At 36.5% G+C, this 26547-nt stretch overlaps 1 protein-coding gene across 1 annotated transcript in view; it reads right to left on the bottom strand.

The window, feature by feature from the left end:
* Positions 1-1603: 1603 nt before the first annotated feature.
* Positions 1604-26547, bottom strand: part of TERT (telomerase reverse transcriptase) — a 30386-nt gene continuing 5442 nt past the window's right edge. Inside the window, exons 3-16 of the mRNA XM_083863490.1 lie at positions 25041-25236; positions 20670-20859; positions 19210-19392; positions 17754-17915; positions 17290-17385; positions 15191-15276; positions 13343-13456; positions 11551-11622; positions 9829-10014; positions 8481-8607; positions 8145-8206; positions 6214-6338; positions 5735-5863; positions 1604-2033 (exon numbers count right to left, since the gene is read on the bottom strand). Of these exons, the coding sequence (XP_083719616.1) occupies positions 1930-2033; positions 5735-5863; positions 6214-6338; positions 8145-8206; positions 8481-8607; positions 9829-10014; positions 11551-11622; positions 13343-13456; positions 15191-15276; positions 17290-17385; positions 17754-17915; positions 19210-19392; positions 20670-20859; positions 25041-25236 (1832 nt within the window). The 3' untranslated portion in view covers positions 1604-1929. The remainder of the gene's footprint in view (positions 2034-5734; positions 5864-6213; positions 6339-8144; positions 8207-8480; positions 8608-9828; positions 10015-11550; positions 11623-13342; positions 13457-15190; positions 15277-17289; positions 17386-17753; positions 17916-19209; positions 19393-20669; positions 20860-25040; positions 25237-26547) is intronic.

Here is a 26547-nt window from a genome sequence, read left to right on the forward strand (position 1 = left end):
ATTCAGGTTATTCACTCTACCCAAACGTCTCCTGTCAGCAGTTGCTGTTTAACGCACTGCCTTGCTACTAACTAAGTAGAATATATTTTACCACTATAATGGATCACACTATTTCTTTTAAAACAGTTCTGTGCTGGAATAGCTTTATGGAACATTTCTACCTTCCCAACATTATAAACATCTATTTTTAGAGCAAAAACTGTATGCCCCTGCCATGGTTTATCGATTCCTTACACATATATTATTTTCTTTCCAACAATCATAAGCCACAGCAGCAACTTCAAGTTTCCAATATAGACTGACAGCTCTTCTTCAAACCTCCAAATTCTCCATGTGCTGAAACACATACCAATTTCAGCTTTATTTTCACTTGCCTTTTTGAGGGAAGGATATTTTAAATGAAATAATCTTCTCTTGTGATTTCTACACTGTATTTGTATCTGTTTACAAACAGTTACTCCTTAAGTGATGACTCAGCCAGTAATTGTTGGGAAACACAAACATCAGCTCAGAGAATTGCACGCATTACACTGTATTAATTTTCATAAAATTACACCTTTGGCCAAGACCACATCTTAAGTTTATATTCTCACAGAGAAAAATGGGCTAATCCAAGCCATTGCTGAAATTTACATTTCACTGTTATTCATGTTGGAGCATCTTGCTGTCTCTTCCTGCCACATGATCCCATAAAATAAAACTTTCTGCACTGCCAGGCCTCTCTTATACAACGTTGTCCCTGACTGTGGTCCCTCATCTGCAGTATCACTGCAGACCACTGGAGAGGCATGAGGATATTTAAACGTTTGAGCTGCTGGCTGAAGAGCAAGAGTGTTGTTCTTCATCTCTAGTAGGAACAATTGCTCTGTGACTTTTTAAAAATGTATTTAAGAGTGCCACTTCTCAGACAGAAAAAATCTAAACCTGTTTCATTGACTGTACATTTTGAACTGAGTTATGATGTTAATGGACAGACTACAATACTGCAAATCAACCACAGGTTGTGGGCATTTGCCAGGGATGAGGCAACCATGATTTCTCTGAGCAACCTCTTCCAGCATCTCAACACCCTCACAGTAAAGAATTTCTTCCTTATACTGAATGTAAACCAACTCCCAGTTTAAAGTCATTCTCCTTTTTTTATGACTATGTGTCCTTGTAAAAATTTTGTTTTTAAAGAGCCAAAGAGATGCAAATAGAAAAGCAATACACTTGGTGTATTATCTAATCAAGAACTTTTGTTTTGTAGGTATAAATGTAGCAGCAGCATTCTGATTAAAATATTAAAAATGTCCCAAATATTCAAAATAAATAAAACACACAACAAACAATCAGCTTGGACAGTGGAATTTTGGCATACATTAGTTTGATCTGCAAAGCAAATTAGTTTGATTTAACTTCTAACCTCTGCATTTTGCCATGAAATGCATTTGTCCTGTGAAGATAGCTGCTTTTTGTGACATAAACAACCATATTAAAGATAACTATAAAATAAAGGCCTTGGAAACAAATACAGGTTATTGCAATTAACCAGTCATTTTATTATAAAATAGTCTGCAATGCTGAGAAGTAAAAAACAGCCCTTCAAGACAACTCACTGAAACAAGAAATTAAATGATTTTGTACAGAACATACTGTAATTTCCTTCATCAAGAAGATGGGAATCATGGAGCATAACCAAGTAAATTATTTCAAACAGCCTGTGAATTTACAAAAAACACCCCACAAACAAAAAACCCAAACAACAAGATATTAACAAAACTTTCGGCTCTTTTTATGTCCTTGTATGGTACCTGAGAAACAAACACATAACACTTCAGAGTGAAATTGCTTTTGGCCCACTCTACCAAAAAAAACTACAGAGAAGTCACCTAAAGACCTAACAGTTACTCTCAAACCTGGGAAAATTATGAAATAAACCTCTATCAGTTAGTCCAGGATAGCTCTGAAATCTTGACAAAGAGATGGTTCTGTCACTGCCTGCAGTAGTGCCACAGTATCCTCTGGGATCCTCCTGATTAGCCGCTTCTTACCTACCAAAATATCAGAAACAATCCATTACAACTGCAAATAACTATTAATTCTGGCTTAGGAAAAATACTACAGAAGCAATGAAATCAATACTAGCTAAAATCAATTAAGAAGTTGAAACATCTGGAATACAGGGACAAAGAAAGCTAATAATAAAATATGCTACCGTTCCTCCACACTTAAATCAGCCTAACAAATAAAAAGGTTCAAATATTAACAAAGAAAATCAAGGAGCAAATTCCTCCTATTTTCTGTTTTTCTGACTTTTTTTTGTTTGGATTTGAGAACTTTATTAGATTTTGACAAGTATAAGCCCATTTATTCAACAACTTAACCCACCAAATAAGGCCTTCCATTAAACAACAGTTACTTTAAAAGACTAAATGTCCCATCAATAGAAATACAGAGAGTAAAAAAGGACCTTTTTCCGATTGGGAAGAACATGTAAAATCCTAGCAACAGTTTAAATCCGTCACTTAACAGAGTTGGCAACATTGTCAATGGTGCAGAAAGCCAGAAGTACTCAATAAACATTTACCCTGTATCTGAAAGGAGACAGATGATGTATTTATATTTTATCATGATAAGAAAAGACTCTTGCTCCTTTCCCCACTGGTAATAACAGGAGAGATGTTAAACAATAACTGCGTTTTAAATACTTAACTCTGAAGAATGATGACAACTCATGACAAGCCCCTGATGTTGGTATTTAATAAGTTTGGGAATAGTAGGAACAATCTCCTTCCCAAATCTGTAAGCTTCTTATCGATTTCTACAGAAAGTAATGGAAAGGCATGTGCAGGGACACAAGAGAAAACCACATTTATGTCAATGCCTGTCAACAACATGATCTTACAGAGGTAATAGGTTTTATACAGCCAATACAAACTCCAAAAGGACAACAAAATTTGTAGCTATTAAGTCAACACAGGGGCTTTCACCAGCCTTGTTTATCTCTGTGCTACAGATTAGTGCAGCATATAGAGATATTGAGCTAACTTCACAGGATCCCACCTGAAAGTCAGTAACCTCTCTGTCATGACTACTGACATCTGCACATGCTACCTGATTTCCAGAAGACAAAACTTAAAATACAATGTTTAGAACTAGCTCTGATATCTCTACACGATGTTTAGTTCTCTAGTAACTGTCTCTACAAGATGATTACAATAACACTGCCCAGGACTAGGTCCGGTGCAAGGAAAACAAAACTAACTTGTAACTGCATAGAAAGCTATCAGTATCTTTGTAAATGGATTTTAGTGTATGCCCAAAGGATCAGGACACTTAGTATTGTACCAAATCCAGAAAAAAATAGAAATATACATGTACAATCAGGGACTGAAAAACAGCCTTCACCCATGACCAGAGACCTTGGAGATACAGAGATAATGATGCCTATTCCCACCAAGGGTATGCATGTGACTCGTCACCACAAGATAACTTTGTAGTGTTCCACCAATTATCGTATCAACCCTTGCTGCACTGGTGGAACAGGACTAGCGGAAGTACAGGTAAGATTTCAGGTGGCTGTAAGTAAATAGAGATAGCATTTGAATTACTTGGACCCCCATGATCTGTCAACCAATCACAGTGAAAGTTTCCATCCTAAAAATTCCACAGTGAAGACACAAGTCACAGCCTGCTAATTGTTCAGGCAGCTGTTAAGCAAAGATTTCTGAACCCTTGATCTCTCAGTAGTGTACTTGAAATCTCAGTATTTCCAAAATAAACTGGATTCTGTAGATAAAAAGAGTGGGTTGTCTTAACACTATGGATGTGAAGTAAAAATTCTACCTCAGAGAAGGTAGAATGAAAGAATAGCTGAAAATTATTCTTTTCAAGAGAATGTCACCACTGACTCTCTGCGGACCTTTGGACTTTTCCTGCTCCACCTCCACAATACTCAGGAAGCACAACATTAATAGGCTTCCCCAGGAATTTAGGAAGAAAGATTATTTCCTTTCCAAAAGGCAATTCTCACTACCAGAGAAGTCAACTGACAGGTGGTCAGCTTTTCCTTCCTGGGTTAGGAACTGTGCACAGAGTAGGGATGTGGACCACATACAATTTTCAGGTCAGTACTGCAGTTAGGCAAGTAGCTCTATGGGTACAGCAAAAGGAACCTAGTGACAACTGCTACTTAAACTAGGAAAACTTCACCTCTACTTCCCAGCCAACTTTCCCTGCCATCTGTGGTGGTGTGACTTTGTGGACAGCAGAGAGCACTTTTACAGCTGATATACACAGCCATGGAAGGTGAGATTCTGCTGAGCAGTGAAGCTGCCAGGGGCTGTGCCTCCACCCTGAAAGTATTGTCAGATTAAAAAGCAAAGCATGTGCAGAGAAGGATGGAGAAGCTTTGGCTTGGATTGTGGTCTGCCAGTTAAAGATCCCAAGAGCAAAACCTTCAGCATTAGAGATAAAAACTCAAATGTGCCCTATATGGATCATAGAGAAGTGAGGTAGCTCCCAGAGAAGCCCTTGTCCTACTGGTTGTGTCTACTTCATTCCCTGCTTTGTTCTTCAGCGCCTGTCCTCTCCAAATGAAGCAAGCAGCCCTGTCCTGGTTTTCTCAGCAGCAGTGAGAAGACTTGGGGCCTCTGGTTTTGGTGTCAGTGAGTAACTCAGAGGAGTTCCTCTGGGAAAGGCTGCTGGAACTCTGCTCTGCACAGAAAGTCCATAGCTCTCAAGAATGTGGCTGGCAAAATCCCAACCATCAGTTTGTTTCCTGTAAAAGTGTAAGTGTTGTCTTGACACATTCACACTGCACCACCAAAAATCAGAATGTGCACTCAGGGGTTGATGAAAGCCTTTGATATGGGAAAGAAATGCTTCCTTCCAAAATAAGAGTTGCATTCTTTTTGGTGTACTGGATCTCAGTGCAGCTATCAAATACAGCTTATGATACATGTCAAATCAAATATGATACATGATACATGTCAAATCTGGAATGAGACCCAAGAATTTCTTGGTCTTGCGTAACAAAACTGCCCAAGCAATGACTCATTCAGAGTATAAATTACAGAGTCAGCATCAAGAGTCTTGCCATCACTGCAGCTAAATTCATCAACAGTACTGGTTGCTTCAGGAAAACCTCTTGCTGTCCACTTTTAAATATTAAAACTAAAAAATTCTATTATTTCTGGGGCCAACCTGCAGGCAGACTGCATAACTGTTTAAGGAAAGAACTCTTCAGGGACAGGGACACAGCTTTTTTCACCAAATGGAAGTGTCAGAGATATGTCAACACTACAACTCTAAAAGAATGCAGTGGAGCCAGTGCTTCTGTTTCCAAGTGAGCCTGGTGACACCTTTTCGGGTAAGAGTTTAAATTGTGAGAGGAGTTTATTTAGTTTCCAGTTAATCTACATATTTTCAAATAGAAGCATTTGTATTTCACTTAGTTAAACCTGCTAAGAATACTTACATGATTAACACAGTCTTACTAAGCCTTCTGAACTGTACAAGCTTACTGAGTGCCAAGCATCAACTGTCCTGTGAGAATAAGGCTCTGGAAAATGCAGTTGCTGAAAAACATTTTAATCTGCCTACTTACACTTACTAAATTTGAATAAAATCAAATCATTAATGTACATCTGAGAACAATATTTTAGGATTAGGAAACTTTAAAAATCCATTCGTTTCTAAGTTTTATTACAATTAAACATAGACAAAACTGTAAAAATAGCTGAATACTTACAGACTTTTAAGGACGTGAGCAGACATTTGTAAACAGCTCTGTGATTTGACAGTTTGACAGTGAAGGCATGATAGCAGAGCCATTCTGCTACCTCAATAGGGAATATGCCAGATACACCTTCAGTAATCCCTAGAGATAGAAAAGGAAAATAATGTAACTAAAAAGTATGAGCATTAAGAAGTATGCCTGTCTTTCTAAAAAATCACCTCAGGACTTTTTACTAGAAACTTTTGTAGTCAGTGAAGTCCTGTACATCAACAGAAAACTAAAAACTAGTGCCTGAAATACAATCTTCAGAAAACCGAGTTTAAGAAGAAAAATGCACTGTGATTCTTATCGTGCACTTCACAACATCCATTCCTAATCTTTATCCCAAAATTATAACATCAGATGGCACATTCAAAGTGTTCTATTTGTCTAAAAAAAAAAAACCCAAACAAATCCAAACCCACTACTTCATTGTCATTAACATCCTATACCTGCATTTATTGTTTTCAGGGTAGCATAGCAGCATGATGCATTCTGAGAGATAATCCTTAGGAAGAAATGAGGATTTTTTCTAACTTGCTGGTTGAATGGAAATTGGAGAACACAGGCATGGAACCTGTTCACAAAAACAGACTATTTAATCCAAAGTCATTTGCAATTTCAAGTGAAACTATGACTACATAGCTTAGGCACTATACAACATTTTAAAGCACAACAATCTTCAGCTGTATCAACACTGTTACTGCATGACACCTCTCCCATATATACACATTCCTGGAATGTCAGACATTTTTAATGTTTGTTTCTGAATTTTATGCTGAAAGAAGATCTTGAAGCCACCTGCCTTGGTAACAGACTTCTCCTCTGAGGACAGCATAACTGTTATGTGCAGGGAAAATTAAACTACCCATCATCACCAATTCCCTATTACAGACCATACCACCAGAGAACTCCACATGAGAGAGTGTGAGAGGAAGAAAAAAACAAAGCAAAACCCCACAATAAATTCTGTTCAAGTATGCAGGAAAACAGACTTCCAAATGATTCCACAGACCAGGATCCTCACTCCTTTGCCTATCTGGAAGCCAACTCTATAGAAGTGATTTCTATTGTATGTTTCCTTATACCCGTTTGAAAATATTTTAAAACTGCTGACTTTTTTTTTCCATCTTCAGACTCTGGCACCATAATCCTGCTTTTGCTGAATATAGCCAATTACAATGCTGATTGTTAATTAATCAACAATATATATACTCGTTTATTAAATTAATCCAGCATATTGCAATTGCTTAAAAAAACCTGTGATATTTTCAATATTTAAAGGATAGACGCAAGTACCATGCTGCATTACAGGTCTTTAACCTGTAATGTAGTTACAGGTTAAATTAACCTGTAACATGTAATTAGCTGACATGTAGTTATCTTGACAGACAGTCTTTTAAATTAAAAAACATATAAAGGTGACTGTTAGAATGTTACCATAAAACCAAACAGAAGTAACTAAGTGATCATATGTATCAGAGAAAAATCTTAAATCAACAACACAAAAGTTTAAGAGCTGGACACATCAGTCCTGTACTAGACAAACCCAATTACACTTCTTGGACAAAGAATACAGCTTGAATGTGGACCAAGATGAATTTAAGAACAAAACCAAAATGGCCCTAATTAGTGTGAGCATAGCAAAAGAGCAACATCTGATTTCTGTGAAGAATGAAGAACTTGCACACTTTCTGTGTTAAAACAATAAAAACCCAATTACTTGCTGCTGTCAATCATTCAAAGTTTTCAATGTACATAGTTTAGTATTTTCTTTAAACTTGCTTATCAGTTTTGATTTCTTTTCCTTATCTTTGTTTAAAACATTCAACTTCCTCTGCTGGTCAAGCCCAGCTCACAAATGCCAAGATACTAGTAGCTAAGGAGCAATTAATACGTATCAGCAATAAGAAACTACAATTAACTTGGTAGAATGAAACCTTACTTTACCTAAAATTATACTGGTCAAAGTTCTATATGATTTTAACAGATACAAAGTTCTAAATATAAACTGGCTAATATTTAACTAATCTAAATATAAAATGGTTAATAAGGCTCCTTATCATACTCCTGAAGCAAAGCAGACTGGTTATCTTGAGGTCAGCTGTCAAAACCAAGACACTGAAAATCCATTTGGTGAAGCATCACTTAAACACACACATCAAATATATTCCTGTATCCTAAACCTAACAGTATTACTTAAGAACAGTGTTGAAACAAGAGTAACTTTACATACTGCTGACATTTACTACTGCACACATTGTATATATATATACACACACTGCATACTTGCATGGCACACTTTTTTCTAATTGATACCTCCTCCACGTGTCAAGAAAAGTGTCAGTATTTCATTACTCTACTTCAGAAGACAATGACCCACCTGTAGGCCTGAAGAAAAAATATCTTGTAGATGTTAATGAGAACTGTTCTAAGGCTGTTGATCTGGAACAGAACAGAAACAGAGCTGTAAGTATATTCCAGTGTCATAATAGGATTTGTTGAAGAACTAGACAAAACTTAAAAATTTCTTATATGCAACTAAGTTAACAATGCTGTGAAGGATCACTACTGGAACCCTACATTTTATTTGATGTCCACATTTTCAGATTATATGGATTTCCTCTCAAAACAAACTTTTATGTTAGAACTCAAAGCAGTTTTAATGCTCCTCATCACTGATCACAATACTGCCAAACATTCATTTTCATATTCCCACCTGTAAATCAAGAAATAAACTATGACATTTCAGTTTGAGGACTGCACTTAGTTTGTATCTCATGTTTTTCCCAGCTGCTTTAGTTGAATTGAAGGAAAGACTTGATCTGATAGAAGTACAGGTGTAACTAGAAAACAAAAAGGAAAAGAAGTAGTTAAACTCCATGAGCTAACAGACTTAATTAAATTCTGTAAAGCAAGTCTCATTTAACTTTCCATGTTACAGAGATTTCCTGCTAATCAATGAGCCAGTAGCTAAAAGATGACCATAGTTAAATTCAGTGCTGAAAGAGACTATGCCCTAAGGCATTAAGGATATTAGCTAAGGGCTGACTTCAATGCCTCAGGGCTGAAAAATTCACCCTGCTAAAAAAAGCCAAATCAATAACCTTAAAAACAAGCTAAACGTATTTCTTTAACACATTGTCTAGCCAGAACATTATTAATTATTCCAGTGACAATCATCTTATCTATGCCCATGATCCATGCAATGCAGGAGCTTAGGCTTGAAGCCACCTTGGTTACTGGAACAACCCTGATGTTCCAGCTACTTAAGTCAAGCTATCAAAAGCAAAGCCTTGCAACAAACATTGTGGTGGGCTTGGCAGTGCTGGGTTAATGGTTTGGACTTGATCTTAAAGGTCTTTTCCAACATAAACAATTCTATGATTTTATGATTGATTAGTGTCTCCCAGACCAGCAGCATCAATACCCTTTTCAACATAAACTGTTTCTTCGAAGAACACAGCTAGTGAATAAATTTCTTTGGCTGTTGATTTTAGTCCTTTGCTATGGGAAACCACATCATAAATTCCTTTTGTAAAATGACCAAACCTTTCTGTTTAGGAAGACTATTGAGGAACTTTAGTACCCTACTGGTAGAAAACCTCCTACTAATTTTCCACTTAAATGCTTAAGAGCTATTTATACGAAAAATGGTAAATAGTGAAGCAATATTATCCTTGAGTTTAAACAGTTCTTTCTTTTCAATCTTTAGCAAATGTCTAATGTCATCTCTAGCAGTCCATTTAAAGGGTCCACAGAACTTTTCAGTAGGATACATTATCCTGTCCTGAGTCCTATGCCACTTCAGACTGTTTTGCATAAATGGTCAAGATTGCTAGTTTAAAGAGAAGTTCTCTTCCCCACACATTCTTTCCCATCTGAAGTGTATCTGAAGGGGAATACCTCTGATGTTGAAAGGATTGCTAGTCCCTCTAGTCTACACCAAATTAATCCAAATCTGTCTTGCAGTTAATTAACTACACCATTCCCAATACACCCTTGTGCTTCTCCCACTTTCCAAGAGATACTGTCAAGCTGACACAGGAGTGTACAACTCCATTTACCTGGAGTAATCGCAGTAAACCTCGAGTGTTTTTATATCCAGTAACAAACCACACCACGGCAACAAACGACAATCAGGCAGCTGCTTAAATTCAGAACATCCTGGGATATCATCAACAGCGAAATTCACCACTGTCTTATTTGGGTTTATTAAAAGGCCGTACTCAGGAATACCTGTTGTTAAAGTCCTAAAACAGATATAAACAGTTAGGCTAAGCCCCCCCCAGCAAAGCAGACAAAAACTGGCACCATGCTGCAAGACACAAGATCTTGAACAAAAGAGCAGAAATCAAAGAATGCAGGGAACCACAGCCAACTCTTCAGGTTAAGAAACACAGATAGAAATAAAGAAAGTGAAGACATCAGTGGTAAATAAATACATTAAATAAATAAACATTAGGATACTGAAGACAAAATTTTACAGATTAATGCAAATTAAGCACATCAGCCATGCAACACTTGAGACAAGCTGTGTGAACCATACTCACAGAAACCTCTGAAATAAAAATCACTGGAAAAAACAGATGACAAGTTACTGTTTTTGGAAGTTAACAAAACCAAGGAGAATCCATATAACAGGAATCTCACTTATCTGACGAAAGGTTTTGAACTTTGAGGGGAACATTTTCCCTACAAATGTTTTCACTGCTAGAATGCCTGCTGATTATTTGCTACACTGAATCAGCCATGTCATGGACAAGGAACAATTTTTCTCACTTGGCAATGTACTTACGTGCAGGCTTCATCTTTTTACAGAGAAGAAGAGGTAGGCTCTTCTTCTTGGGGAGTTGTAGTCATAATGCTATCTCCTCAAAACTAATTTATTGAGTCCCTCAGTTCTAATACTACATTAGGAAAAACTGGTACTACTCCATTTGTGGCAGTGAGCTCATAGGGTCTGATATGTAAACAGTTCTGGAAATCTCTCACAGAAAAGGCTACTTCTCTGCAGAAAATCAATATAGCTGGTACAGAAACTGGTATAGAAGAAAGATGCAGATGACTTCAAAGGGCAAGAAGGACAATATCTGCACTGCTACTCAAGTGAAATTGTGTTGAAAAGCTGTTGTAAGAGATTAAAAGCTTGAGGCCCTCACTGTTAGTTTATCTTTTCCAGAACTGTAAGCCCACAGATCCTTAAAAATTTCTGTTCTGATAAGGAAATGAGGACAAATGAAGTCTTCAAAATACACTATCCACTATTTCATACAATTTATACTCCAAACTGTAATAATTTGATTGCTCCATCATTACCTTTCAGGCTCAAAACAGAGCTGCATCTTTCTGACTACCGAAAAGCAACTGACTACACCGCAGATGCGAAGCTTTTCTTTAAGACCTGTCCTTTGGTTCCTTCAAATTGATTTTGTTATCAGCAGAACTCCCCTAGGACAGACTGTATACTTCTCTTCAGAATAACCAGGAGCTTCTGGGCTTCAATTTTAAAAGAAAAGGTAATTCTGAAGCACAGTAAAGAATTACTGTTTCAAAACTTCTGTGTGAACTGCACACTACCGTGCTATTGATATCTTCAGATACTCATCATGGAATGTTAATGACTAGAAAATTGTTAGCAATATTAGGATTAGCATTGTTAGGATTCCAAAATAGCCCTTGAATGTTAACTCATAAAACAAATACTCTTATATGCATAAAGATGAAAAAGAATTATATAAAAAGTAATAATGCTTACTACTTTGAATACTATGTCTCTAATAGCATACCTTAGAAAAGTTCTTGCCTCCATTAAATGTGGTGTAAGCAGCAAAAAATCATCAATGAGACGTATTAGGACTCTGTAATCAAGAAGAAACCAATCTTAGATTTTTCAATAAATAATCCTTTCAAAGTTTTTTCATATACTTCAGAGCAATAATGTGCCTGCCTGTTTTAATTCACAATATGGTAGAGGTCGATATGAACTCCAAATTGAGAGTCATGAAGAAATTCTCAGTTTTGCTTCTTTCCTAAAGATAAATGAAAAAATTAAATAAAATAAAATGTAATGAGACTGGCTAGATGAAACATGAAGGAATTGACAATACATGAACTATTCCACAGTGGCTTCCCTGGATACATGGGTTTACACTTTTCCAAGGGAGAATCTGAACTATCTTTCTCTACAAGACAAGGAAAAGAGGTGCCAGACCAGGTACACAAGTAGATTCTTGATCAGCTCCAACTCTATCTTTGTTTACCACATAAATAACTTGTTTATTAAGCTACAGCTTGAATGTAAAACAGAATGCCATCTACCACTGTAAAGGCTGAAATTTTCCAACAGAATTCAGATGCCAAGCATGTCCATATTTTTCTGGTAAATCCTGCTTAGCAGATCACAGAGAAGTAGCTCTGGACACGATGATGTACAGCCTCATCTTCAAAGCAAGAGTACTGCCAGCACTGTGATCACATCAGCTGCACCTTGGCCAAGTCAATAACCACCTTATTCTTTTGACTCAAAGGACAAATTAAATTAGCAAGATTATTCAACAGACATCTGAGCAACATTCTAAGATCTGCTCTACATAAAGACAGCTGCTACATTAAAGAGCACATTCTTCTGAAACAGTTTCATAATTTCACAATTTTGTAAGTAACACCCTTTGAAAGCAACAGACAGCTTTTCAGACTCATCCGAGCATCTTCAAGCCTGTAAGAACTACTACTTTTATAGGAAAATGTTTAAAATTCTGACACCCAGCAAGCTTCCTAAGAAGACACACTGGACAGATGCACCTACATGGAGTATTCCCACAGTTCTTTTTGTTTGGGAAGAATTCACAGCAATGAAGGGAATTATCTGAACACAAACAAGTTTCAGGGTCCAGCTCATGACTAAATACCCTAATCTAGGATTCAGTTGGGGATCTGTGCATTAAAAGGTAAAATGAACCTCGAAATTTTTACAGCTAATAAAGGCATAAAGCTTTTATCAGGCTAGCTTTCTGTCAAGCTCCTAAGGAGCAAGCACATGCAGGGCACAAAGACTGAGAAGATTTACCAAAAATCACACAGAGCTTCAAACAAGAACCAACATAACCCATAAAAAATCTGCTATAAAGCTCTGACTTTGATAAAATGTTAAGATTACTAACAGTGGATTGGAAAGACCTCAGGCAGAAGCCTGGAGTATCAGAAAGTCTGTAACAAACATCTCATCTTGTCAGAGGTGAAAAGACCACAGAAGATGTAGGAATGAGTGAGGTATAGCCATAAACTTCTCAGAAGTATAAGAGTAGCTTGTAAGGCTCCTTACAGCACCCTTAAATATGGTGCTCTTTCTAAGAATAAATCTCCCACCAAAGATATAGGAAAGCTTCTCTGCATTTTCTCCTCAGTCTTGTAATAGGGAAATTCTCCCCAGAAAAGCAACCCTAATTTCACTGAAGCTGCAGAGATGTTTGTGTGCACCACTCCTAATGAAGTTGGAAATCCTTGAAATTCAAAACTAAACGTCAGAGAAAATAACTAACACATATTATGAATTGCTGTAACAGAACAAAGTATCCCTACCCATCCTTCTGTATTCCAGAGAACAATTTGTTTTCCATATCTCCATAGAATAAGCTGCAGAGTAAGCTTGACAAAATGGATCCTTGTGGAATTCCACAGCACTGTAAGTAGTACCTACCAAAGAATAAAAGAAATCAAAAATATCAAAACACACAACAAGATTACAATAGCTGTTAAATATATTTCCAAGTATAACATAAGAAATATGCCATATGTTGGCCAGTTAGAACAAAAAAAATTAAATAAGGCTTTCTTCTAAGAATCTACATAGAGATCTATAAATTTTAACAGTGAAAAAAAAACCCCACTAATACACCTACAACTGCCATTAAATGAAAGAAATTGTATAACTGATCTCAAACCACAAGGCCTCCTTCTCCTGCAGACACATTCCCCATTGAAGTTTTTTAATTCCTTATGTTACATCTTACTGTGACAGTTTCAAGAGAAGTGTTCTTATACACCAAATGAAGTGCACTGGGAGAATTTTCTATGCTGGCATCAACCAAATGGGTATGGCTCACAAAAGCCAAGGGAATTATTTTCACAACACTTCTTTGAAGCAGTGAGATACTATTTCACCACTATTACATGAATGACTTAGTGAAGCTGAAGAGAATAAATTCAGACCACATACTACTTTTGAGCACTGACTCTATCTGTATTTTCAGTCATCTGAAAATACTCCTTGCAGTCATTTTATTTTCTTACAGACTTTGGCTAAATGTATCAAATGGTATTAAAAGATTTCTTAGAGGTTCCCAGCTCAACCATCAGCACTTTTCTCAAAACATCAAGCTAATGTTAAGTAACTGTGATTTTTTTAAGAGAAAAAGTGTGTCTATTTATTTACAGAACAAGTAACTTAAAAGGGATATTAATTTTGGAACAAGCAGTATTTTTTCAGTCAAGTTGTGACTGAATTTAAAAGTATGAAGCTGGTTTTGTCAGGGTGTATTATCTCTGAAACCATTAAAATTTCCATTAAACACACAGGGCTTAGTCATTATTAAAGTATGCCACAAGAACATTCTTAAGATCCTGCCAAAGGGATTGTAAGCATCAATGCTAGAAAAAAATATAAACATGCTTCTACATGACTCAGAGAGAGCATTTTTCATTCTCGCTCAATCCTGTAAGATTCTAAAGTAAGTATTCTAAAACAAAGGTATTTTTTCCAGAGCAAGAAGCTATTCATTCTAATATAAATCACTCTGAATTTACAAGTAACAATCATGTAAGCACTTCCTTTTTTAGACATGGTACACACTTGCCACCTAGAGGCAAAATATAAGTACAAAGTCAGTATCTCTACCAGCACAAGAAGAAATCTGCATCATTACCTTCTGTAACATCTGATTCTTAATCCTGGAGTTGCCAATAATTTAAATACCTATTGCTTCTGCCTTTTATTTTTATTGCAACTTGCCAAATAGCAAAACCATTGCACTACAGGGAAACTACTAACAAGGCTTTTGCATGATTGCTTGGATGTTACTCTTGCTTTTGCTCACCACTATAGATCCCACCATTTTAAAGTATATTTCTTTTTAATTACACTTATAGTTTTAAATGAAGGTTATTCCATATTCTATGGAATAATGCATTATAAATAGTTAACACCATCCAGGTAAGGAAGAGAAACAAAATATAAAGTTGACTCCAAACACTTTGTGCTTTTCTGGAGCTTAAATGGACGCACAAATTTCTCATTAATGTGAAATAAAAAAAAAATCTTTAAAAGACAGCTATCAAAAGTCCCCAGAGTCAATTAAAGGTATCCTCTTAACAGAAAACAAACAAACCAACCAAGTAGGATACACAAAGAATGACTAATTTCTTTTTTACCTGTTCCTAATCTCCAGGATGCTGCTATGTATCATTTGAAGGAAAAAATTAAACAGGCTGGAACTTGTCTCCTGGAAGGTTAAGCTCTAGAAATGTGACAAAACAAAACAAGATTTGAAATTAAAAATACACTATAACTTTGAAGATACACAGAAATCTTTAAAAAAGTAGATTGTAGCAGCTCAAACTCCTAAGTAAGTGAAAAGACAAACCCTAAACTCAAGATCTCAACGTACATACTAAAAAGCTGCTCACATCCAACAAGTTAATTTTTGTTGGATGTTGGAGGGTTGGTTTTGTTTTGTGCTAGGAGAAATCAAATATAACATCTAAACCCAGTTTTTAAGAGCTGGTGTAATATATTGGATTATTACAATGTATATAACCTTGCTCTTTTGGCCACTTTCAATTCTGTAGGACAGTTTCTGTACATCACGATCTTTATGATTCCCAAAGTCTTCATACACTCAGTTGCCCATTCTGCTGCAAAACACACACTTCTCCAGTACTTCCATGCATCACTGTCTACCCAATATTTAGGGAACATTTCTTTAAAATTTTTAAGATAAAAAAATCCATTTACAACAATTTAAATACCTTTAACAATTACTTAATTCAAATTAAAATAAAATTACTTACTACTTGTATGGATTAGACAGCAGACAAATGCACCCAACCTTTTATAGAGCCATGCAAGATGATGATCACTTGCATTGAAAATATAATGTGTTGTACCAGTGGTACAGACACCCAGCCTGACATGGCACTTTTCTCAACATACTTTGTTTTTTTAAGATAATGACACACAAATTGTTTTCAAAAGTAAAATATTTTGAAGTAGAACACTGCTGCTCATGCAATATCTAGTATAGTTCTCTAAATCAGTTTGAAAAACAAAATGTACTTATACATCCAGCTAGAGATCCAGCTAGCTTCCATTTTCGTCCAGATACTCATTAGACTTCCTTATTTTTGTAGGATTCTGGAATTGTACACCACCACACCATATATTCTACTCCTATGCCCACAGATAAACAAGATCATTTCACCTGTATTTTAGAAAGCACCTTTTGCCAACCTTGTCATTTTCCACTGCCAGGTATAGAGAAGAAAAATTTAAAGAGTAATTACTAGCCTGAAAGAACATACTCCTCTGCTCATTTGATGCCCAGGAAATCTTGTAGGTTGTTATTATGGAACACCATGATTCCAAGCAAGGAAATGCATGAAGAAACTGTCTGAGACTATCACCTACTTCTATGCCTTTGTCAGGCCCCTTGCACAAAAAGGAGTGCTGAGAACAAACACTTATATCACAAGAATTAAAAGAGAAGCATGCTTGCTTCTTGCAACAAAGCATGAATTGGAGTAAATTTAAAATACATGTAACTTTTAACCATACTTTAATTCACTGAAAGCAAGAAATCTCTTTAAACAAAAACTTAAAAAGTTGATCTTGTTTGTGTTGTACTTAACTCCCCTAAAGAACAGTTCATTCTCATCAACCTTGACAGGTAATCCTTAAAATCAGCTTTTTTAATTTTTAATTAAGCATAAAATAAGATCTTAAAACAAACAAAAAAAAGCTGTGCAGCTTGCTAGTCAAGACGTCACAACCTTAGCTACTTGGCTTATAATACATTTTGCTCATTCTTAGTACTGTATGTTTTGGAGATAGGAAGTGTTGACACCTGCTTTTACTAGATAGTTAATTTCTCACTTGAGGACTGTTGCAAGAAACAATGAAATTAGGAAAGGAAAAAGAAAACATTGGTTAAAATATAAGTTTGAAAAAGTAATGAAAAAATCTGGGAACAGTCTAGAAGGACTTTTTGTCAGATTTCTTGCCGGGTGCACCCCTCCCATTGAACACTCAGAGCCTGTGTTGATAAGATCTCTTTGATAAGCTTTGATAAGCATCAAAGAAGAGATGACAAAAGTCTTTCTACAGAAGGTGCTGTGTAGTGGTGTGGTTTTGGTTTAACTAGATGAGAAGTAATGTCACCACATAGGATGTACATACAAGTAAAAATCCCAATCTTCCTTTAATTCTTCTGTACCTTTCTTTTTCAGTTGGAAAGAAGCCTCACAATACTCACCTGTTCAACTACAATTGCATTTTGCAATGAGGAACTCTCCTGAAGCTGGGACACAAACTGCTTCATGTCTGGCATAAAGTCCTTGAAAGTAGAAACCTGCATAATCGTTCAAATTGTAAAGAAACAAATTATAAAAGCAATAGAAAATTCAATAATTGACTTTTCTATTCAGTGAAGGTCAAAGGATCAGCCTTATTGCGTTATTTTACTCCATTAGAGTGAAATGTCTCACCCACTACTCTCTTATTTTCACAACACATTTATCTTTATTTTTACTAGGAGTGAGTAAAAAACTTTAAAAGGTATGGACTAAAACCAAGCTTTTCTAGCCCTGGAAAATATCTAACAGTTTTAAAAAAGGGTTTATTAAGTACTTAACCAATTCAAATTGTGACTAAAAGAAAAATTTTCCTTGGACCAACATATGTTTAGAACAGCAAAGAGAAGAAATCAGGAAGTCATACATGTCTCCTGTAGAGCCTCTTGGCTCTTCCACTGGGGGTGATCATGATGACAGCATAGCGCCGGATGCAGTACACGGTTCTCTTCTCAGGCCTCAGGACCCGCGAAATCACTTCCACGAGTTTATCGTGGGGAATGGTATCATAAGCCCTGGACACATCAGCCTGAAACAGAAGAAACACCCTCCACTACAAATTCAGCAATATCGCTGAATTGTGGTAGTATTGAAATAATATTGCTCTAACATGTAAGCAAGGCTGAAGGATGGATCACATGGGAATAAAATTATTGCATCATTCAGGGCAAATTTGTGAGAAAATAAAAACCTCATTGCTTTTCTGAAAAACCCACCCCCACTCATCGAGTATGCCCTAAGAAAGGAGTATCCAAAACATTAGTTTTAACACAATTCTTATTATTAACAGAAGATTATAAAATATGCAACCTTAAATCTAACACTGAACATATCATTTAAGCCAATAGCTGGTATTTTTATGTATAAATACTTTAAGAAACCTTCCTCACCATATGACCATGGAGATGCCATCTTAGATTTTTGGAAAGCTGCAAAGCTTTTACCTTTCTCTTCCTTTCCTTTTCATATTGGAAATCTACCTCTGTTTTCACTTGTCACAGTAAAAACACAAAACTTTCTGTAGAAGCAACTATCTTAAGATTATTGTAACACAAATTACGTCAGTGACATGACCCTTTGTCTCAAAAGACAAGACAAAAGTATATGAAAGTTACTTCAGGGCAGGATGACAAGCAACATATGAAAGATGAGAACACAGACCCCTCCATAATTTACATATTTCTGTATACATTGCCCCAATTCAAAGCTGTGAATTGAAATCAAACACAAAGTGTTTGTGTCCTGCCAGACAAAATGCGAAGATGAAGAACAAACTCCTTTAAATAGTGGGCAACCACAAGCACTGATTTTTTCGAAGTGGGAGAAGAAACTTCTAGGAAGGACACCAACCAGAAGTCATACGTTCATTTTCAACCAAAACTAATGATATTGAGATAGAACAGACAAATTTTTTAAGAGACTGAATTTCTTCAAACGTACACAGAATGTCTTTTCTGGTTTTCATATGGCTCAAAAGCCTATCTGAGCTTCTATCTTTCTCCCCCTTTAATATCCAGCTAAATGTAACTGCAAATAATTCAGTGCATGCACAGAAGCAAGAGCTCCTCCACAACAGAAAGATGGACAGAAAAACATCCAAGTAAAGGAAGCTCTACTGCAGGAATACCCATCCACAAAAAGCAATCAACTACCCCCATCAAAAAACTAACCAGAGTCTGTAAGGTATGCATCTTACAGCCAAATTTTATTTAGAAGAATAAATAAATAATTATGCAGTCAGATCATAATTAATACAGCTATAAAAGTATCTGCACAAGCTGGTTTTGAAAAGCTAGTTTGAATATGTAATTAAAAATACATACCTTTACACAGTAGAAATGAGGAATTTCACCACCAGATTTAAGAGTCTTTGTAACAAACTGCTTCCATGTCTTGTAGATATCATCTTTCCCAAACACTGAAGAGCCTAAAAACCTGGTGTTTATAGTTCGTTCATAATTTAACACACTAAACAGATTTTTTAGTTGAGTGTTGTAACGATTCACCTAAAGAGAGCAAAGAGAATCACCTTAAAATATGCTAAAACACATTAAATTCTTTTCAATACAAAGATTAAAAATTTACATGAAGTTTGAGATTAAATTTATGTATTTACTATGTTATTTTGTTCAACTGAAGCTTCCAGAAAGCCTGAGTATCACTGCAGTAACGCCAAAGTGACTTTGAGATTTTTTTTTAGTTCAGTTAAATCCTAATAATTTTGTTCCTATCCTTGACTCTTGGAAATCAAGGTGTAATAGGTACAGTGATAAATAAACAAATGCCAGCAAATAAAACCACCATCAATCTGAAAATAACTTCTTAAATATCATTCCCTCTCTCTGCTGGGATAATGACAGCAGCAAGAACAGAAAAGAGAAGGTGTGCTCTGAGATTTTCATGCCAACTCCAGCTGCATCATCAGCTGGGCCTCTCCAGGTACTTTATTCAAGTAATTTTGCAAAGATCTAACTCAGCTGTGGGGATAGTCAAGTACATCAGAGCAGCACTGAAGCCATGCAGGTTGATTAGCTCTATAAACACCATAATAACACTTCACAGTTCAGAACACCTCTTAGCTGATGCTCTTTTCATCTGGTCTAGGATTATATGGTCTGAACAGTTAATGCTAAGAAGCTGTTGGCACTTCACCCACTTGGGGAGCATTCAATCCTGTGAATGAGACTCGGCCTTAAGGAAAAGCAATTGATGCAGCAGTACCGGATAGTGAAACTGGGCTGCCACTATGTCTTCTGGTTAACTGCCCTGTTAAATAAATTATTCTGTGCAATGAGTGCTCTGTCTCGGTTCCCACACTGAAATTACTCTCAGCTTCCTTCCTGGCTCCCTACTGTGCTTCCTCCAGCTTCCTTGCCCTTCCTTAGACACTTTTCTGTAACATGCCCAGCTCTGAACCAGAACCACACTGGCTCTGCAAGCAGCCTCACAGAAGAACATGCATCATCAGTATTCAGGCAAATCCCAGCAGGCCAGACTCACCCATATTAAAAAAAACGCAATTACCCTACAAGCCACATTATTCTATTGGGCTCATTTCCTTAAGATATGTTTGCAAACAGAAGTTTGTGATTCTGGAACTGGAGGCTTGTGGTAAATAAAGCATTGGAAAGGGAGAAGCTACGCAGCAACAGATCCATTGAGCCATTCTGATCAGAATGTTACAACCCACCATGTTAAAAGTAGTTTTATGTAACTAAAATTCTTACTCCATTTATTAGTTACCTACATCAAACACACATAAAACAATGAAGTCAATAAAAACCTTCTTTTCTCTGCTTTCCTTGCTGAGTGCTCGTGGTCCGACAACACCGCTCACTTTTACTATAGGTCTCAACCCATTTGGTTTGGGAATAAACCGGAGCTTTGATGCCATAGTAACAGATCTTTTTTGATGGATAGTTTCAATCTCCTCTGAAGACAGAGGCCGTAGCTGTACTTTGACAAAATGGTTTCTAAAATACAAATATACACTTAGTGTAAGCAATAGGAAAGGCAGAAAACTAAAACATTTAATGTCTTTATGATAACTAAAGCTGAATATTTTTCTAACATAATACAAATACTAACCTCTACAGAAAGTGACATGAAATTCTGAATTTCAGAACAGTATAACAGTATCTTAATGACAATTTAATACAAATTAAAAAAAAATAATACAAATAAATAAATTTTAATACAGTAAGAGACCACACATTTCTGCTTGATGCAAATAAAACCCCTCTTAACACAAATCAAAATTTAAGCACAGGTTAGTGGAATATATATGAACATTATGAAATATGTTTTATGCAAGAAACAGGAAGTTGGATATTGCTCATGGTTTCAAAACTTTGAAAGGTATTAACAAAGTTGAAAAGACAAAACTATTCTAAGAGAGCTCCTGGGAAGGACTTACAAACTGCAATGGCTTTCCTACTCCTAACAGTTAGGGGATCTACCACTTATTAGGAGTTACAGTTAATTCAGGTGCTGGGATACACAGATGACATAAGGGCTTTAGGTATCCAAGACTTTGATGAGCAGCTGTCAGTTCAAGTGAACAGCAGAAAGTAATGAAGAAGTTCACCTTAATGGCAAATTAAGATCCCCTCCTCAGGATATACAGTTCCATGAAATCATCAAAATCAATACTTTTCCATACAATGAATGGTGGTGGAGCAAAAGCCCTTGCTTCTACTTAAGATGCAGAGTTTAAGCACCCTACCTGCAATATAAAAGACGTGGATCAATCTCCTGCACTGCTTGTATTGTTCAGATGGAAAAAATGTGCCCTATAGACTAATCATTATGATGTTACCCTGGGAAGTAGGTGAGACAATTCAAGTCCTCACAAAAGACCAGACATCAATCTAAATTTGCAGGAAGACTTCTCCCACACAACCCAACAGTTTGGTTTAGCCAAAGGAGGCCACACTATTACAAAAGGCAGTAGGTGAATGCTGGAAACCTGGTAAAGATGCTCTAGAAGAGACCTGAGAAGCCAAGAACGCACATAAGAGAGGCACAAAAATACTTCTTTTGTAAGCCTATACAACTCAAATACAAGTTCATGATCCAGCTGTTTGGGACTCTTGAGTCTGAGGGATGTGCATGACACATAGAACATGCAGTGGCATGCAGGGCCAGTGAGCTGAGCTACTGAAAAGTTTTGAGGATTTATATTCAAAATTTCAAGTTAAATTTCTGGTACAGATGCTGCCCAAAGGAAAGCAGAATAGTGAGGGATCACTGCTCTTTATGGAATTACATTCTTTGCTGAACACAACATCTACTATACTATTAGACAGATAACCAGGACAGAACAAGTAACCCCAGTTCAACAGAAAAAAACTTAATGATCAAATTTCCATCCCTTCACAGCTCACATTCCAGACTGGAAGGAAAAAAAATGAACGTCTTATCACTATATTAAAAAATATGGCTTCCTTTAAAAGTGAAGACAAAGACCAGTTATTGGCAGATCTTCACTACTACCTCTGGCCAGCTGGAGAACTGGATGCCATTTTGCCAGCAGCAACATTCATTGCTTATTTCATGGCATTTATAGAAGTGCTAATGAGTTTGAATGTGAGCTAATCTAGCAGCCACTGAATCATGCTGCTCTTACTGGCACGCACAACCTTGTTAAGCACTGAAACTTGAAGGAACTTGACTGCATGGTCCTGCTGTCTTTTGACACCTCACTTCAATCTGATGAGGAAGTTTCAGAATTTCTGCAGCATTTTTAATCCTTGGCAGCCACCGTGCGTGGCAAAAGCAGGGAGGGCATGAACTTTAGGAAAACAGGTGCTCTCACCACAACACTGGGTTCATTATTTCTAAAACACAAGTTTACATTCCCTAGGTTACATAACTTGAATCAACTGTATCCCAAAATACTGATTTTTTTCTTAGTAAATTCTACTTTTAATTTGGGGAATGAAGTTTGGTATAGCTTCAAAAATTAACACAAAGTTGCCTGTGTATAATGACAGCACACTGATATCCACCAATACAGCAAGACTAATATACAGATCCAGGGCCCCTATCAGAACTGTGCTCCATATATTTGAGTGGGATTCTGCCCAGGATGATCTACTCAAGAGGACAGTCCTTCAGGATGAGGATTTACTCCCTAATGACAACACAGTCTCTGCAAAGGTAAGCTCAGAAGTAAGGTCCAGGTCCACTCAGTCCAGCCTGATCGATCCATTCTCTTCCTCCAAGGGAAGATGCAGAAGAAGTCAACAGGAATCAGTGGCTACCAATGCCTTCCCACAAACCAGCTCAGAGCAACTGCCTTGAGCAGCTCCAGCTGAGAACCAGAGCAACCACAGAACATGCACTAGGGCAACTACTGAGGTGACCAGATACTCTTCCTCTAGAGAAGATGGAAGCAGCTCAACAGCCTTTAGCACTGCTTTACCAGCAGACAGTGTCTGAACAGCCTCAAAATGGCCAAGGCTGCCCTAAACAGCTGTATCCCAGCATTTCTAAACTCCAATTGCTTTCCTCCTACATGAAGAAGTTGGCAGCTGGCCACCTGTATGAATGCAGGATGCTGGACTCGTGGCACACCTCATGTAACACATCACACTTGAAAGAGCAGCACTGAAAGCCTTGTCAGTGAAGCTTAATGGCATCAGGCTCAAAGTCCTTTGAATAAATTCCGACTCCTAGAGCCAAGAGCAAACATCCTGTTCTTAGAACACGCCTTTGCCAAGCACGCAGCAGAACTTCCTTGGAATGTTTTTCCAGCTTCTAGTAACCTGCAGTTTAGGGACCTGCCAAGCCAAAGGTGAGAAGGACTTTCTGCATGGTAAGGAAGTATGTGGGGAGGAAATCAAAAGAAACAAGACCCTAGATTAAGGTCTTTTGAGTTCAAAGCACCTTGTCTTTACACACTGGGCTTTTCTGGGAAACTGGGAACATGAACAAAAGAGTTAAATCCCAAGATGTTTTCTTTTAATCACAAACCCCACAAAAAAAATCTATTATTTATTACTTCTATTACTTTTTATTGTACCTTTACTATGTAAAAGTCAGTACTTAATCATATTTTGTGTCAAAAAATAGTCTTTAAGTACATTAAAACTGCATAAAACACTAATTGCAACACTAAAGCTGTTAGTTTGAAGACAAGACAAACAGAATGTGTGGGACTGAAAATTACATTCTACTACTATTCAAAGTGCATTTTCTGTGCTACAGCTGCAAACAACATTAAGACCCCATTAAGTGCAAACACAAATGCAAAGAGTGGCACTGGAGACATCAATGCTAAAATCAGGGAGTGACTGGGCAGCAGGGGAAAAAAAAAATCACAAAATGTAACATTGTGGACCAAGAGATCAGAGCAAAAGCAAAAGGTTTACCATACAAAACAGCCCTAAAACACAAGACATAAAATATGCTAATTTTTCACAGTTCCAAAGCTCTCTCAGACATCAGCAATTTAGAATAAAAACCTGAAAAATATAAACTAAGGAGATGGGTGCACAACACTGTTCATTAAAATTGCCTTTCCTATTTTCTCACTTAATTGTTTAAATTTTTATCTTAAATAATGCCCTAACTTAAATACATGCATGCATTTTTGAGACAAAAAAAACCCAGCACAGAATTCCAGCCATACTAAAAAAGGAGCTGTGGCTTCTAAACCCCTTAACCTTCAAAAAAAACCCTCCTAAACCCACCACACTACTGTCTGGTTTTTATGAATAGAGTATTAAAGCATTTCAGCAGAGCTTTGGTTTGGTTTCGTTGTTTCTAAATTAAAGTAGTTAAAGCAAATTGAGTATTTTAAAAATGAACTTTCACAAGGTTACTTTGGGATTCTATCCCTATGTATTACTCGTTTTTAAAAGGTATCAAAAATTGATTTATCATAATGAAATCCTCTTCATATTAGATTTTATTATGCAAAGATTTCTCTTCTAATAAAGAAATCTAAATTTGAATTCGTTTTCTCCCATAAAACGTTTCTGAAATTACAAACTGTGCATGCTACAATAACAGGTTGAAATTTCCTCTGGTAAACGAAGCAAACAAAATAAAGATAAATGGGCAATAAATTAAAGCAGAAATACCTTTACACTACAAAACACATGATTTCTACATATCCATTAATGTTTAATTAGTTTTCTAGCGTTACCTAATTCCAATGTTCTGTAACTTGCCCCAAATAAACTTTCGGTAGTAGAAGAGCATGTTTTTCTGGAACATGGTCTCGGTGACATAGAAAAATGATCTGAGCAACTCAACAACATAGGTACCCATGAGCCAGTATAGGAATTTGGCCAGAAGTTCTTCACGGAAACAATGTTCATCGGCAGGAACAAAGTGATCACCTTCAATAAACAATTCAAAGGAAGTTATAGTAACTATTAACTCTTAGCAATGAGTAAAGAAACAGAACACACCAACAGAAACATGCACATCATCTTGCCTTAGCTTGAGGTCATGAGAAGGAAAAAAGGTGGAGTACAAACAATTACACAGATGCCACTCCAAATTTTCAGGGCATTAAATAATGCAGCTGACCCAAGCTTAAAGCATAAACACGGGAACTAATCTGCAGTGACAAACTGGCATAGAAGATACAAATACATGCCACAGCAGCCCCCAAAGACTTACTTTCTTCCCTCAATATTGATTGTGCAAGATCTTTAATGCACAAAGGTAAGATTATTGTGAAAGGAGGGGTAAAATAAAAAGAAACAAGTCTACTACAATATAAAACTTTTTAAAAAAAGGAAGGAAAAGACTGAAAATAACTCAGGTATACTGTAAAAATTAACAAAATTAAACTGGGATGATTTAGAGATAAGAATGATATTCAGATTTCCCAATTACATGAAAATCAATTAATTACAGGATTAGGTTTCATTTCAGACATCCTATATAAAACCTATTGCTGCAGTCAAAGAAAAAATTCAAATCACCCAAAGTCCATCAGTACTTCCAACATTTAGATGGGACAACAATTATGAACTCAGAACACTCATAACTTCTGTCAACTTTATGGTCTCATAGATCCTTATTTATGTCTAAATACAGATGAACAGGGAATAAGACCCTGGGCTACGAGACTGATTATTTTTGGCCAACTTCGAATAAAAATTTTTCTAATTACATTTAAAGAGTAGAAAATAGCCCAAATGCAACAGGATTCTTAAAGAAACCATACAGAAATATTAGTTTAGCTGCTTAGCACCAAGCGTGAATGTGTTAAAAACAGCTTAATTTTGATGCAACAGACCTGACAGTGAAATTTGTAAAATGGAAATAAATTTTCAGTTTTCTATTCTGTTTAGTTTTTGCATGCTCCAGGGAAGAAACATTTTCATGTATTTACAGCATTTTAAAAAAGACTAGTACTACTTCAACAGAAGCCAGTTAATATCAGTGAAAAATTCCACTGCTGGAAAACTCTCTAACTGAAGAGTTGCAACATGCAGCTGTAGTATCTAAATTGAATCAGCATGCTGATAGGTAGCTGCCCTGGAAATAGATAATTTCTTTTCTAAGTTCTTGACAATGGATGTAAACAATGGCTACAATTCAGGAAATTGTAAAGAAACCACTACCACTTTTGGAGGAAAAAACAATTCCACCTACAGTGCAGCAAAGCAATTCAAAGCACACTTAAACATCAAGCA

The sequence above is a fragment of the Zosterops lateralis genome (genome assembly GCF_965231275.1).
Source record: "Zosterops lateralis genome assembly, chromosome: 1".
NCBI classification, from domain to species: domain Eukaryota; kingdom Metazoa; phylum Chordata; class Aves; order Passeriformes; family Zosteropidae; genus Zosterops; species Zosterops lateralis.